Raw genomic sequence first — 16,247 nt, 5'->3', positions numbered from 1 at the left:
TTGCTCAGTAAGAAGCTTTTTCTACAAACACTGGCCAGGTCAAAATCCTTAAGAGAAGCGTAAAGAAACGAACATGATTCGTTATATTTACGTAAACTGGGCCTTATTGTAATTACGGACAGATACTAGTCTTTTGACATGTACGCTGCGCGATAAAATCTGTTTTAAATGTTTTTTTTACCTGGTGTAAGTGGTCTAGACTTGGAGAAAGCTAATGAAGACTTAGCATATGCCGACCCGGTTGTGTACCTGCTTTAAAGTAAAATATATTCTAGATTAATTTCAAACATAGAATTTCCTCTGTTTTTCAATTACACCCCAATCAAGACTGTTTTGCAGCTCTTGCACTCTAATACGTCCAGTAGTTAATAAAAACAAAACATACTTTCATATTGTGTATCACCACTAATTTACAAATTTAAGTTATTGATCAGAGATCCTGCACATCCATATTAAAATATAGACTTCTCAGAATTTTTGCAATACAATGCTTTTGCTTAGCAGGAAATTGTTTCGTTTTTCTGAGGGAGAACCGTAAAGCTCTATACGATTCCTCACTCTGCTTCGTCGGTTTTGTATTGTAGTCTTCGCCAAAATTGCACGCCCGCTTAGTTCTGGTCCCTTGCTCTCAGATGCGCGCATAAGGAACATGAGAGGCGTTCACAACATGACTCAGAAAAAAAGGTGTTAAATCATCCGAAAAGACCTTCGAGCTGTGTCAAAGCCCCCGCCTGCTTTTGCAGGCCTATTTTGAGGCATCTGAGCAAAGGGCCACTGGCAGGCAAAACTCAAGCGGAGATTTCAGATGCTAATTTGAGCTTGTTTCAAAACTCTACACTTGTTCGCCAGAAAGCCAAATCTTGTTTTCCATTTTGCAGGCAGCAGGGAATGCTACCACAACCCGCCACCAGATACAACCCAAGGATGCTTTGTAAGCCGATGTGAGTGCTACTACACAATACAATTTGCGTAAATGCGAGCTCAGCAGAAAAACAACTGTACGAAGATGAGTCATGGCATGCTTCCTTACACATGAAGGAAGCCAACAGCCATAAAAAAAAACAGGAAAGCTTGGGAATGGTGTTTCATAGAGAGTGAGCTAAGTTCAGTTCAGTTCAGTTTATTACATTAAAGACCCCCGCAGGGGTATTACATAAGGGGTGAATTATACAGAAAAATAAGTACAATGCTTGCCATGTAGGTTCAACGTATAATATGATCTGTTACTGCTTTGGAAAAGTTGGATGGGCAGGTGATAGCGGCGATGCTGTGGGAAAGGCCGTTCCAATCTAACGCTGCTCGGGGTAAGAAGGAGGCAGCGAACGTGGTCGTATGGGTCCGAGGCCGGGCAACTTGACCAGTGCGATACGATATGCGAGCTGGTGATGTGATATAGCCTGCGTTGTCGCGGGTGCTGTAAAATAACTTATGAAACAGGTATAGGCTGGCAATGCGGTGACCTAGAACAAGGGTTGATAAGGCGGATTCTGCTTTTAAAGACGACACACTGACTTCGTATGAATAGGTATTCTGAATGAATCTAACGGCATGGTTCTGGACGGATTCGAGGGAATTTATCAGGTATATTTGATGTGGATTCCATATAAGGGATGCATATTCTTCTTTCGGTCTTATTAGTTATTGGTAAGCCAGCAGTTTAACTTGTTAGAGAGCGTGACGTAAGTGGCATTTCAAAAAGCCTAGTGTTCTATTCGGCGATGATATTACATCAGAAATATATGTGCACCAAGATAAATCCTGAGATAGCGTGACTCCTAAATACTTCGCGGTGGCTCAGTGGTTACGGCGCTCGGCTGCTGACCCTAAAGACGCGGGTTCGATCCGGGCCGCGGCGGCTGAATTTCGATGAAGGCGAAATTCTAGAGGCTCGTGGGCTGTGCGATGTCAGCTCACGCTAAAGAACCCCAGGTGGTCAAAATTTCTGGAGCCCTTCACTACGGCGTCCCTCATAGCCTGATTTGCTTTGGGACGTTAAAACCCCAATCAGTCAACTGCTTCTATTGGGATTTGGGCTATATTGCAAGAAAAAATAAATGGTTTAGTGCGACGGGTGAAGGACGCAATCTTGCATTTCTGAGGGTTAAGTGTCATCATCCACAGGTCGCTCCATTTCTGAGTGTTAGTTAGCTCTTGTAGGCTCGTTCCTGAGTTTCGCGCTGTTGTCGGCATTGGCGTCCGCAGAGAGGGATATCTTTCCATGTTTAGAGGAGAGGATGGAGAGAGGCTGTAGGCAGCGGGTGGCTAAGAGATGCAAATCCCCCTCTTAACTTTAGTGCACTGCAGGAGAGGAGACGTAGGAGAGGGAGAGAGGCTGGAAAGCAAGTGGTAGCGCAGTGGATCGAGCGTCCGCCTCAGCTTCGGGCTATGGCCGGCTCGAGCACCACTGTCAGACAAGGATGGCCATTTCGCGTGTTTGACTGCCTAATAAAGTATATATCGAAGTACAGGCTTTGTTTTTCTTAAAAATTTTTTTGCTCAACGTTTTGATCGGATGATCCATCTTGTTCCGAACTTGTCTGCACTGGTGTGTCCCCTTTTATATGAGTTGCACGCAGAACGGGTGAGAGAAAAAGGTATAGAGAGTACAGAAACAAGGAGATAGAGGTAAAAAATGCTAGTAAAATAATGAAACAGACATAAATAGAAAAAATTGGCAGTAGTTTAGATCTTATTAAACCTGGAGGATGGCGAAAGCAACGAGGAGAGAGAGAGAGGCGATGGAAAGTGCGTGGCAGCGGCGGCGGCACCGGCACTCTACCTATGCACCGCTACTGCGCATGCACAACTGGTGAGCGCGGCCGCGGCACCGCTGAGTGACCCGCGCAGCCATGGAGGTAAAAAAAACTAGGAGAGAGTGCGCTCAGCCTCTGCAAGCCATCCTCCTCTGACGCCGCTGCCGAGGGCCCTTTTGCGCACTGACTCTTGGGAAATAGGCCCTCCACAGTTACCAGACTGCAACCAGCGGTGCTTTTTAGTGAACGTCCGTGCTCCGATGTAGCGCAGAAGCGCAGCGCCTATGTTGCAGCTTTGGCGGAATGCGTACCGAGCTCGAGGTTGTCTGAAGGCTCCGCGTCTCAACACTTCTGTTGATTACACTCTTGAGTTTTTGGGTGCACTGTAGAAAACTGCAGGTAAACTTTTCATCAAAGGGTGCGGCCGCGACCTCGTCACTGCTCCGGCGCGCTGCGCAAGATTCTATTTCTCAGGCGGACTTCGGCCCGCCCATGGGCCCGGCACAAGTCGTGCCGAATACGCTCGCGCACATACGCGGTTCCGACGTGAAATGCAGCAGTGAAGTATTTCTCTCTCTCTCTCGCTGTCGAGAGAGAGAGTGTCGGCGGCTTTACGTCTGCCCCTGCGCGGGGTCTCCCGGCCACTGCGCACAATCACTTACAAAAAGAAGTAAACTGTATGTATACATAGCCGCACGCTCGTAGCGTCCTGTCTCGGACTAATCGCGCGCGCGGCACACTGCACTAGCGGCCGGGGTGGGGCGCCCGGCCGCGTATACCGTCCGAGGTAGCACCCACGGAGAGTTCGTGTCACGCGTGCACTACCTGGCGAAGAGCGAGCGGGAAGTCAAGCCCGCCTGCTCGATGAACGCACAGAGGCTCACCATTGTTCTGTCACGGGTGCGCGCACTGCCGCGCGGCCACAGGAGCGCTTCGAGACTGTCCGGGATGATTCCCAGCGCCCTGCAGGCCGCGAGAATCTCGCGACGCGGCACTGCAGAAGCGGCACAACGAAGGAGCATGTGCTCCAATGTCTCCACTGCGCCGCACTCAGCGCACGCGTCGCTCGGGGACGGTGGCCGCTGCGGCGAGCGAGCAGTTTGCGCTCACCACGGAGCCGTCAGTGAACACAAGCAGATGGTCGCGCAGTTGCTCGTACAGCGAGAGAGCGAAACCGAAACCGAAATTCGGCTAAGAGCTACCACTGCCTTGTCACGTGAGGGCCTATTTCCCATGATTCTTTCCATTATATTTTTTATGACTAGGCTTCAAGATTGTGACGTCATGCTCCCTCCTACTTTTTTTTCCTCCATGCGCGCAGCGACGGCGGCGGCGCGCCAGCTGTGCGCCGTGTGACGTCACTGCTCCTCGCGCATGCCCAGTATGGCCTCGCCTCAGCTCCGCCAAATGGCTCGGCGACAAGCGTAGTGTTGCTTTCGCAAGAAAAACAGAAAAGAAGAGTGGGAGCCGCAGCAAAGAGTGGAATATGCTGAACATGTAAGCAGTAGGGGAATACAATATCCAGACGCGACCCCTACTTTGAGTACTGCATGCCTGCTTATGAGCAGGTGTGTCGAGCTGAGCAGAGAGCAGCGTGCCGGGCCATGCAGCTGCCACCGTGGAAGGGTAGCTGTCCGGGAGGGCAGAGGGGAAAAGGATGCTGACCCAAGAACAAAGGAATCGGCAACAAAACAAAAATTGAGACACCTATATTACTTTTTTCTTTCCATTGGTCAATACTGCACAAGCTGCTTTTTTAGCCGCGAAGCTGGGTTGTCAGCAAAAAAAAAAAAGACAGAAAAACCGGAGCCGCGAGGCAGTGCCCTAAGGAGTGTTGCCTGTCTAAAAGTTGACATAATAGCTTATAGAATAGCAAGAAAGAAGATATGACAAAAAGAACAGAAAAGGGTCTATGTGGCCTCCGAAAGACCATTACATGAGCCAAACGAGGGCGGATAACCAGCAGAATGCGGCCTGCAAGAAGGGGACGGCGCAGTCAGAGGAGCTTTGGGTATTATATTCGGAATTTTCGTTTGTATTGAACCTCGGAAGACAGGTGAGGGTGCCGTGGCTTTCGTTAATACCCCTTGGCATGGTGTTAAATTTAAAAATAAAATATGATTTTTCTTTTTCTAGCTCAAAAGTGTGTTTGAAGCCACCAAGTAATACAGTCACTTTAAGTTTCTCAAACTCACGGCGCTTCTTGCGTAACGGTTGTTATTAAACGTGGACCAAAGAGGGCCACTGAACCATCGCGTGGGGGCAGTTATCACTCGCGTTGGTGTGTGTGTGCGTGCGTGTGCGTGTGTGTCTGTGTGCGTGTGCGTCTGTGTGTGCGTGTGTGTGTGTGCGTGTGCGTGTGCATGTGCGTGTGTGTGTGTGTGTGTGTGCGTCTGTGTGTGTGTGTGCGCGCGTCTGTGTGTGTCTGCGTGTGCGTGTGTGTGTGCGTGTGTGTGCGTGCGCGCGCGCGCGCGCGCGTGTGTGTGTGTGTGTGTGTGTGTGTGTGTGTGTGTGTGTGTTTGTGTGTGTGTGTGTGTTTGTGTGAAATTCAGAAACACTTCATTTAGGAAAACATTTATTGCGAGTCGATGTTTTGACAGCCTGTCCTTTTTCAGGACTGAAGTTGCATGGTTCTTGCTTCTCCTCTTAAGGGTTCTTCATCTGTATGGGTATTCGACATATGAACGAAAACAACAAGAAAACGATGCGGGAGAGAACGACACCTAAAACAAGAAGGAAAAAGAAAATGCAGAAACGGGACAACAAGGGAGGGAGAGGAAATGTTGCCCCCGCCACCTACGTCTGCGATCGCGGAGTAAAGAAAGAGGAAAAAGAGGGGGGAGAAAAAAAAGGCGGAAGGGAAGAACGCCCGTTTATTTTTTCCAATTCATTTTTTTTCATTACTTTTTTATCTTTAATTCCTCTGAATACTTACCCAAAGTTAAATCATTAGCTTGGCACCAATTTACTTTCTTTGGGCTCTCCTCACTATACCCTGGCCAATCCCCCGTCGTCGGTATGGGTCATGCCACCAAGGGAACAACAAGAATGGATGGTGGCCTGAGTCGTAACGTAGCGGCAGTAAGTAAAGTGTATGGAAACAGACAGTGGCCGAAGCACAGAATAGATTTCAGACGCACTCGCGTGTTGTCAACTCAAACGATTAAACAAAATAGAACGAAACAAATGTGGAAAGGGCGGGGGACTTCCGCCATGTGGAAGACCTTTGGCACGATAAGTCAGGGCGGGCAAAGTGGAATTTGGAAGAGTGGAATTCGCGCAGAGTGGAATTTGGGCGGGCAGAGTGGAAGCCAGACATGGGTTGTAGATGCGCTCACATGCACACACCCACAAAAAGGACAAAAAAAAAGAAAACAAAAAAAAGCCGGAAACGTAGGCGTCTTTGGAGAAGAAAAGTCCCGTGGGGCCACTATGAATGGCGGGAATGCTTAAGCAAGACTTCTTGGATTGCGTCGCGCTCCTCAAGATGGTCGAACGGGGGAAGGTAAGAGTGGGGTGTGGGATGAAGACATCTTCGTAAGCTTATGGGGGGAAACTTGCGAAGGATTCGAACGGGGCGGAACGGCCGAGGCTTGTCTAGCCGGGACTCAAAGATCAGCAGTGGCATTGCAAGGGGCGGATTGAAGACAAAAAGCCCAAGCTTTCACTAATGCCTTGGGCAATGGTTCCAAACTTATAAAGTACGACTCGCGTTGCTCCCTTTCCCAGGTGTTGTGAACCCACCTGTAAGACTTAATTTAAATGCCTCAAATGGGTGTTTTTTCTCATTAATGTGTTTTGACAAGGGGAGGTTGGGTAGAGGTAGGGCATGAGCTCAGTGGTTATTAAAGCGAATTCGTAGAGGGTGAACCGTTTGCCCAATGTACTGCATACTGCACACACTGCATTCAAGGAGGTAGATAACGTTGGTGGAGTCAGAATTAAAGTTGCCATTGATTTCCATTTAAAGCCTGAGGCTGTGCTTATTGCACATCTTGTTGTTTGCATATGTTTGCAGACCTGGCACCTACTTGTTGCGCGCAGTTGGCACCCCAACCCCAGGTGGTGATATGTTTTTTAGTGTACTAGAATGCTTCGAATGTTTTTGGTCGCCTGCGGACTACGTAAGGGGGGAGCAGTAAAAATTTTGGCGAGGCGCTCGCTTTGTTCGAAAATGTTGCAATGTTTTTTAAGCATTCCACGTGGTCTAGGTATGCCAGTTCTTTTGATGTTAAAGAAACTCACGGTGTGCTTATGCATGTATTTCCCTGTTGCGAAATATAAAAAACTTCCCTGATTTCGCGCTGGAGTCGTCCTTTATGAAGTGATAAAATTTCAGCATGCGCATAAATGGGGTTACATTTTTTCTTACATACTGGCCTACATTCCGGCACACAATCCGGCTTACGTCCTCTACATTCACGGTAATGGCTAACCAAATGCGAGACCTTTGATCCGGAGAGCAATTTACCGGGTTCTTTTTTCCGCATGTTTACACAACCTTCTGCATGACCTATGTAGGTCTTGCCACAGGAAACAGGCAGCTTATATACCACACCCGTTTTGCACGATATAAATCCCGAAGTATGGCATGTTTTGGACATTTTCTTCTTTTCATTTTGTCCTCTCCAGTTCTCTATTATTGTGTTTACCAGGCCGTACACTTTCTTGAGCTTTTTTGGAGCCGAGAAGATTACGTGTACGCCATAGCGCCTGGCCACGTTGCAAAGATTGTGCGAAAGTTAATGCTTGTATGGTATTAACATATTTTTCTTCTTTAAATTCTCGTCCTTTTTCTTCTTTAGTGCAATACCTTTTACCCAGAGGATACGTTTTTCACAGGCAAAGCCAATTACGCTGTCCGGATAGCCTGATGACTTTATTCTGTTTGCACAAGTAAGCTAAACTGGGCTAGTCGGAGCAATTGCATCTTCGAAAAACGTAGCGCGAAAAACAAGACACAGGTAAGGTGAAGACAGGACACGAGCGCTTTCTCACGACTGAATTTTTTATTAGGAAGGATATCAGAATATATAGAATATTGTTCATGAAAGCTTTTAGCCATGTCGTGCGTGCAGGACTTCACCAGGACTGAACGTAGGCATGAAAGAATTATACCATTTTTTACAACCGCCGAGTCGCCTGAGGCGCTATGTAGTAAGTGTTTGACTGATCGCGGATGATAGCGCCAACAAACATGGGTCTGGTCGAAAGATAGCAGCACATCAAGAAACTGTATTTTATCTCCGGCTGGTAATTCGAAAGTAGAAAGGAGACCATGCCCACGAGCATACGCGCGTATGCCGCGAGCATACGCGACGAGCCGAGCGGGACTCTAGATGTGTTTCTTTCGCAGCAAAAGAGCTACCACTTGCCGCGCAAGGAATTCGTTATTTAAGCTCTGATAATGAGAATGGGGTACCATATGATCTCATAATGTCCTTGGCCCTGCCGCGGTAGCTCAGTGGTTACGGCGCTCGGCTGCTGACCCGAAAGACGTGGGTTCGATCCCGGCCGCGGCGGCTGAATTTCGATGAAGGCGAAATTCTAGAGGCCCGTGTACTGTGCGATGTCAGTGCACGTTAAAGATCGCCAGGTGGTCGAAATTTCCGGAGCCCTTCACTACGGCGTCCCTCATAGACTGAGTTGCTTTGGGACGTTAAACCCCAATAAACAAACAAACAAACCTCATAATGTCCTTGGGCCTCCAATGTCTATGACGCTCAAGAATGGCAGGCTATCATTGTGATACAGATGCATGACCTGCCCGAATTTACTTTCTGGAAAGAATGGACTGGTTTCTTGCCATCCAGAAAGGCGCTGAGGAGCCTCTCGAATGGCTCTCAAGACTGGAGCCGTCGTGTATCTTATTTTAATCTGACAAAGCCAGGCTCGTGCTGACTGACCACGGCAGTGTCGTATGTACTTTGTGTTGTTTTCTTTATGTTGTGTTTTTGGTTAAATATTATGTGCCAAAGACAGGCAATCAATGAAAAGAAAGCTGGCGTGGCGGAGTGGTTAGCGTGCTGGCCTCGCACTCCGGAGGCCCTGGTTCGATTCCCCAGGTCTACAAATTTCGTGCTCGGTTTTATATATTATTGCTTCTGAGATATCTCAATCATGGCCAATGCCACCGACGCCGGCGACGATGCCGGCTTTTCTGCGACACGGAGCGCTTAGCGCTGTCGCGGTATATAGCCCATTGCTGTACATTAATTGTGTAGGCTGCCCCCAAAACAGCACCCCGCACGTTTCATATTCTGTCCACCGAAAGCTCAGAATCTCTCAGGACTGAGTACAGCCTCTGTTTTCTTGAGGAAACGAAACGCTCAAGGCGGCTTCAGGAGTTCAGTGACTGCTGTGTTTGCTGTGAAATTATATCTATATATATATTTCGTTTCCAGACTCAGATGAAGGGTGCCCGAACCCTGGACTTTGGCCATACGTGTTTGCAGTATTTTACTTTGTCCATCTCAAGCTTATTTTGCTGACTGTTCTGTTCGCCTTGTTCAGGTGAGTCACCATCGTCAGCATATAGAGAGTATGCGCCAACGTCACAGTGGCAGCCATTTTGTGCTGCGTGCGAACACTGCAAAAAACTGCCAACACATCAAACCGCTAATTGCCACGTGGTCCGGTTTGCATTCTGAAGCTGCGTGCTGCCAAACAATGTGGCGCCCATGATGTCACATAAATATAGAATAGGCAGGGTTCATTTTGGACCAGGAATTCATTAATCGCCAATCGGTATATTGTATGCCGATGTTTCAACGAACTGAACGTGCGTGAATAACATATTATTCGCTATGCATATGCTGGACATTTAGATGTGTATTGTAGTCGCTCATGATGCCAGCCCCATTTCTACACGTCGCACTGTGAAGCAAAAACCAAATGATAGCTTACAAGTGAAATTCTGCAATGAATATTACCCGAATGGTATGACGAATGGTGGGCGCTAGCTGGTTGGCGAAATGATTAGCGAATTCTGACGCCAAACATGAGTGTGTGATGTCTGCGTTTCTGGTTTGGAGATTTTAAACCGGTGCTTTACTGTACGATTAAGTGTTGCATGCACTTTAGGGTCTTCTCGCCAACCGTCCCGAGAGCGTTTGCTCTCTTCTGTACCCGCCTTACACTTTTAGTGGTGCTAGGACGAGAAAGGGAAAAAGGACGAGCGCCATGCGTAGCCCAACTTGCACTTTGCTCACGTATGTACATATGTGGCTCGAGCGAGCAAGGTGCCGCATCTCGGTTGCATCCACTCCGCTTTACTGATGTACCATGCGGCTGTGGGTGGCATGAGCACATTTGCGGAACCGATTGCTGCTCGAAACGTGCCGATCATTCAGACGCGGCACAACTGAATCACGCCACCGTAGACGATCGAGAGCCACCTGTGCTCTCTCCTCGATGCTCTTCCGTTCCTTCCCTCGTCCTCCCATGAGGCCATGCGGGTGGGAGGACGCGACACTAAGGGATATTACCGCTGGCACTGTAATGCTCTGTCATTAATCTTAGGGAGCATATTTATCCCCTGTGACAACAACCGTCTGCTGACAACATGCGCTGCAGATAATATACATTGCAAAAACTGGCAAATGTAGTTCAGTGGCAACAGGCTGCAGTTTACAGCGTGCCTTTGACTGACAGAACAAGCCACGGCTTTGCTTGCACTGTCCTGTCTATTCTCTAGAGGATCTATAGAGTGATAGATGGTCGGACAGTAGGAAGGACCGCGTTTTAAATGAACTGCTTGCCGAGACTGAACGGATGCTCTGAAACGATCACTTCTCAACTCGCTCCTAGTTAAAACCAGTGCCACTTCTGTCCAAGCGGAACACGGAGAACAGTGCTTCCCAAAACGCAAGAGATCAAGCTGATTGAACTTAAAGCAGCATTTCTCGCACTGAAGAATCAAGAGTCAGGGATGGTCTGTAATGGAGAGATAAGTGTCGTATGCGTGTAAGAATAATACCTCTATATCAATGTCTAGGAAGTAAGGTTGCACCCAAGATGCCTACCACTGGCTTCACTGAGCGTTGCGCCCCTACAGACTAAAAAAGCGGCAACATTACACCACGGACAGTTGAACGATAACAAAAGGGTTATGCTGCTTAACTAAACATTCTCTTGAAACAATTGAATAGGTGGCAAGGCTAAAAAAGTAAATAATGATCAAAGACTACGATTTCAAGCAAAAAACATACATACATACATCATATACATACATCTTTATTAACTCTCACAAGGTTACATCAGTAACAGAGGAGAGAGGACGCAAGGCAAAAAGCTGCGTTGGTGCAGCTTGAGGGACACCCTGCGCCCCCTGCCGGCGGTATCGCCTGGCAGCTAATCACAACAGCAGTGGAAGAGCGCACTCACAAGCACAAAAGAAAATACAGCCTCAAAATATATACATCAACATTTGCATGACGTTATGCCTCTGTTATCACTCGACATTATTGGACAAAAGAAACTGCTCAAAATTTTTATGTACAGGAAACGCATTTATAATCAACAGAGATACAAATCAAGTAGAAAGAAGATACACAAAGCTATATATATATATATGTTCTAATCATGATGACAAAATGATGCACATTCAAACAGAGGAACACATTCAAACACATTCAAACAAAGCGATTACAAATTTATATTAATAATTAAAAAGAAAGTTTGGAGAAAAGGCGCAGGTGCGGAAACTGTATAATCGTACCGTCAAGACGTACTGCGCCACTTAACAAGGTTAGGAATTAGGAATTTCAACAATTCATGGCTGTAATTCGTGCGAAAAGAGGGCACAGAAGCTGATCTCTGCAGTTTGCCTCCGTGGAATACCAGCTTCTCATAATCTCTTCGTAATATGTCGAAACTTGTTTCATATGTACAGGTGCGTCTTCGAAGCACAGGTCGGAGGCCGTTGATCAAAGACGCGTCACGGCAGGCACACACCCAGGAGTCACACCGAAACCAGCACAGCACTTCGTTCTCCTCTTCGTTCCACCGCGTGAACGGCTGCCGGTCGTTCCCGTTACAGTTACCTCCCCGGCGAAAAGAAGCCATCCTGGCGACTTACGGGGACGAAAGAATTGTCGGATCTTAGAAGGGCTTAAGACGCTCGACGTGTACAGTTTCACGCCCCCGGCGACGATGATGCGCGGAGGGGTCAAGGGGCTCAACTATGTAATTCACGGGAGAAGTTTGTTGAAGAACGCGGTAAGGGCCTTGGTAGCGGGAAAGTAGTTTCGTGGCGAGGCCGGGAGTGGAGGAAGGCACCCAGAGCCAAACGAGTGCGCCGGAGGGATATGACGCGGGAGGGTCCAAGGGGTCCCGACGGTGCTTCTGGTGCTGCTGGAGTTGTGTGGTGAAAGAGCGCGCAAGTTGTCGACATTCTTCGGCATACATGTGAGCTTCGGAGAGGGATGTTGTCTCGGAAGAATCAGGGCGGTAGGGAAGGATGGTGTCCATTGTGGAGGTAGGCTCGCGACCATATAAGAGGAAGAAAGGAGAGAATCACGTCGTTGTTTGCGTAGCCGTATTATACGCGTAGGTTACGAAAGGAAGTACTTTATCCCAGTTGGAGTGGGCGGTTTCAACGTACATGGCGAGCATGTCACTGAGAGTGCGGTTGAACCGTTCAGTCATGCCGTTGGTTTGGTGGTGATAGGCGCTGGTACAGCGATGAACGATTTTGCATTCCTTGAGCAGTGCTGCGACGACTTCCGATAGAAAAACACGGCCACGGTCATTGAACAATTCTTTCGGGGCGCCGTGACGAAGAACAAGACGGTGTAGGATGAAAGAAGCAACGTCCTGTGCGGTCGCAGATTGTAGAGGCGACGTTTCTACGTAGCGGGTTAGGTGGTCAACGGCGACGATGACCCAGCGGCTGTTAGCCGAACTGGTGAGAAGCGGACCGTAAAGATCAATGCCGACGAGGTCAAAGGGGCGGGCAGGGCAGGGTAACGGCTGCAATGGGGCGGGGTTGTGGCGGGGAGGGTTCTTGCGACGTTGGCAGGCTGTACACGACCGAATGTGCTGTCGTACGAAGCGGTAGATACCGCGCCAATAATATCGCAGACGCAGGTGAGCATACGTCTTCAATACAACGGCATGGCCGTATTGTGGGTCTGCGTGGAAGGAGGCGCAGATCGCAGCACGGAGGTGGCGAGGAATCACCAACAGCCACTTCCGCCCTTCGGACAGGTAGTTACGCCGGTATAAGAGGCCATCACAAACGGCAAAATGGTGGGCTTGGCGACGAAGAGTACGGGATGAAGAAGGTGGCGAGGGAGTAGAGAGAAATGAGAGGAGTGAGTTGATTCAAGGATCCTGCAGTTGTTCGGAGAGCATATCAGGGACACCGACCGACGAGAACTCATAGGCACAGACGAGGGCAGAGGCGGAATCGTAAGGGAGTGGTGAACGGGAAAGTGCGTCGGCGTCGGAGTGCTTGCGTCCAGAGCGATAAATGACGTGAATATCAAATTCCTGCAGACGTAAAGCCCAGCGGGCAAGTCGTCCAGAGGGATCTTTGAGGGAGGACAGCCAGCAAAGAGCATGATGGTCGGTGACGACATAGAACGGCCGGCCGTAGACGTAAGGGCGGAACTTGGCAATCGCCCAAATGATGGCGAGACATTCTTTTTCTGTCACTGAATAGTTAGATTCCGCCTTGGTGAGAGTGCGGCTGGCGTGAGCGACAACATATTCCGGATACCCAGTCTTCCGTTGGTCAAGAACTGCGCCCAACCCCACACCGCTCGCGTCAGTGTGAATTTCGGTCGGACAGTCGGGATCAAAGTGGCGGAGTATTGGGGGGGAGACCAGGAGGCTACGTAAAGTGTCGAATGCGGCATCGCAGGCGGGTGACCAAGACGAGAGGTTCGGGCTGCCGGCAAGAAGCTGCGTTAAAGTGGCGATGATACAGGCGAAATTCCGGATGAAGCGGCGGAAGTAGGAACAGAAGCCTATAAAACTGCGAAGTTCTTTTAAGGTGGTCGGTTTGGGAAATTCAGCGGCGGCGCGAAGTGTGGCAGGGTCAGGAAGAACACCATCTTTGGAGATGACATGACCTAATATCGTCAGCTTCGTGGCACCGAAGTGACATTTCTTTAGGTTTAGTTGTAGGCCGGCTGCAGTAAGGCACGTGAGAACACGCTGGAGGCGTAGTAAATGGGAAGAAAAATCTTTAGAAAAAATGACAATGTCATCCAGATAGCACAGACACGTTTCCCATTTGAGCCCACTGAGAATATTATCCATCATTCTCTCGAATGTGGCTGGGGCATTGCATAGGCCGAATGGCATGACATTGAATTCATACAGGCCGTCTGGTGTGACGAAGGCGGTTTTCGGCCGGTCAGAAGCAGCCATCGGGACTTGCCAGTATCCAGAGCGTAAGTCTATGGACGAAAAGTACTCCGCTCCCTGCAAGCAATCCAGTGCTTCGTCGATTCGGGGTAGAGGGTAAACGTCCTTGCGAGTAATCTGGTTGACACGGCGGTAGTCCACGCAGAACCGGATGGAGCCATCTTTTTTCGTCAGCAAGACAACAAGAGAGGCCCAAGGGCTGTGAGAAGGCTGTATGATGCCGCGCTGTCGCATATCGTCGACATATTCACGGATGACGCGGCGCTCTGTGGGCGAGACGCGGTACGGTCGCTGGCGCAAGGGGGCGTGCGTACCTGTGTCAATTTCGTGAGAGACGGCGAACGCACGGCCCAAAGAAGGTTGGGAAAGGTCAAAAGACGTGCTGAAGCGTTGGAGAAGTTTCAGTAGCTGGTCACGTTGAGCGGGCGGAAGGTCGGTAGCGATGGCTCGATGAAAGACGACGGCGGGAAGCGGATCGGGCGTGGTCGCACAAATGTCCAGGAGAGCAACCTCGGGACATGCGCGGTGATCACAGAACTCGTAGGCAAGTGCAGGGTCCAGTTCTTCGATACGACCGAGGCATTCGCCGCGAAGGACCGAGGACTGGCAAGCAAAAGGGTTCGAGACATAAATGGCACAGTGACCACCGGAAATCGTGAGAACGGCGAAAGGAATCAGAACGTGGTGACGGCGGGTAGCAGCAGTAGTGGGTGTGAAGAGAACAGGGCTGCTGAAGGCAGAGTCAGGTAAGAGCGGGACGAGGACAGAAGAAAAGGGAGGTATGGTGGTGTCGGCGGCTACGAGAAGTTTAGCGGAGGGCACAGGCAAACGTTACACACGGAAGATAGCGCAAGTTCAGCACGAGCACAATCAATCACTGCATGGCGGGTTGACAGGAAGTCGCATCCTAGGATGATATCGTGAGAGCACGTACTCAGCACAACAAACTCGATGAGATATTAAACGTCGTTGATAGAAACTCGTACCTTGCAGGCTGCGATGGGGTGGATGCGCTGCGACCTGGCCGTACGGAGCGAAAAGTCAGACAGGGGTGTCGTCACCTTGCGAATTTTGCGGCGAAGAGAGTCACTAATCACAGACACGGCAGCGCCCGTGTCAACGAGCGCGAGAACAGGGACACCTTCGACAAACGCCTGAACCACATTAGCGGGAGCAAACGGAGGACTTGGTGAGTTCGCAAAAGACGCAGTTCTTGCCTCCCGAACTGCGGCATTCAGTTTTCCTCTCGGAGAGGTTCCGGTCGCCGAAGCATTGGGGAAATGGAACGGCGGCGAGGCGAAGGCGAGCGGCGAGTCGAGTACTGGGGGCGAGACATAGACGAGCCAGAAGAGCCATTGGGCAAGGTCGGCTCGTGATCGTATCCGTGATCGTACGGGTGCACAGCATCCCCATAGCGAGGCAAGCGCTGACGGCAGGGACGTGCGACGTGCCCTGGAAGCACGCAAGCGTAGCAGATGGGCCGATTATCGGCGGTGCGCCAAGGGTTCGTAGGATGTCGCCGTGTGCGAGGAAACGAGGCTGGCGGGAGTTGCATGGACGGGGTTGGAGCATAATAGGCAGGGCTGCTGCGGTACGTAGGAGAGGCAAGCGAGCGCGGTGTCCGTCTGACGGCTTCCGCATAGGTGAGTGGTGCTGCGACAGGAGGAGGCGGGGGGCTGGACGGTAGGACTGCAGCGAGCTGCTCCTGAACAACACGGCGGGTAGTCGGCGCAAGGGAGGGCGCTAGGTCGCCAGTAGGGCAGACAGGGTCTGGAACGTGATGGAGAAGAGAAATCTGGCGGGCGATTTCCTCGCGTATAAAATCTTTCACGCGCTCCATGAAGAGGGTTTGGTCCGAAGACGAGGGACCAAGGGCCAAGCCAGCAAGACTCTCGGGAGGCGCACCAGACTGCCGCGTAGAAGCGCGTTGCTTGCGCAGCTCGTCGAAGCTTTGGCACAGCTCGATGACGGCACTGGCGGAGGTGGGGTTCTTCGCCAGGAGCATTTGGAAATCGTCATCTGCTATGCCTTTAAGAATGTTATTAACTTTGTCAGCCTCGGACATCGAAGGGTTCACGCGCTTACATAAATCGACAATGTCGTCAATGTAGCCGGTGA

General features: G+C 49.9%; 1 protein-coding gene across 1 annotated transcript in view; it reads left to right on the top strand.

Annotated features, from left to right (window-relative positions):
* The window catches only part of LOC149337289 (transient receptor potential cation channel subfamily M member-like 2), a 350,682-nt gene that overhangs the window by 165,877 nt on the left and 168,558 nt on the right, over positions 1–16,247 (top strand). The window contains exon 18 of the mRNA XM_089554378.1: positions 9,158–9,266. Within this exon, the coding sequence (XP_089410504.1) occupies positions 9,158–9,266 (109 nt within the window). The remainder of the gene's footprint in view (positions 1–9,157; positions 9,267–16,247) is intronic.

This window comes from Amblyomma mixtum, chromosome 7, assembly GCF_055824585.1.
Source record: "Amblyomma mixtum isolate Tamu chromosome 7, ASM5582458v1, whole genome shotgun sequence".
Classification (NCBI taxonomy): domain Eukaryota; kingdom Metazoa; phylum Arthropoda; class Arachnida; order Ixodida; family Ixodidae; genus Amblyomma; species Amblyomma mixtum.
This window is presented reverse-complemented; position numbering and strand designations above follow the sequence as displayed.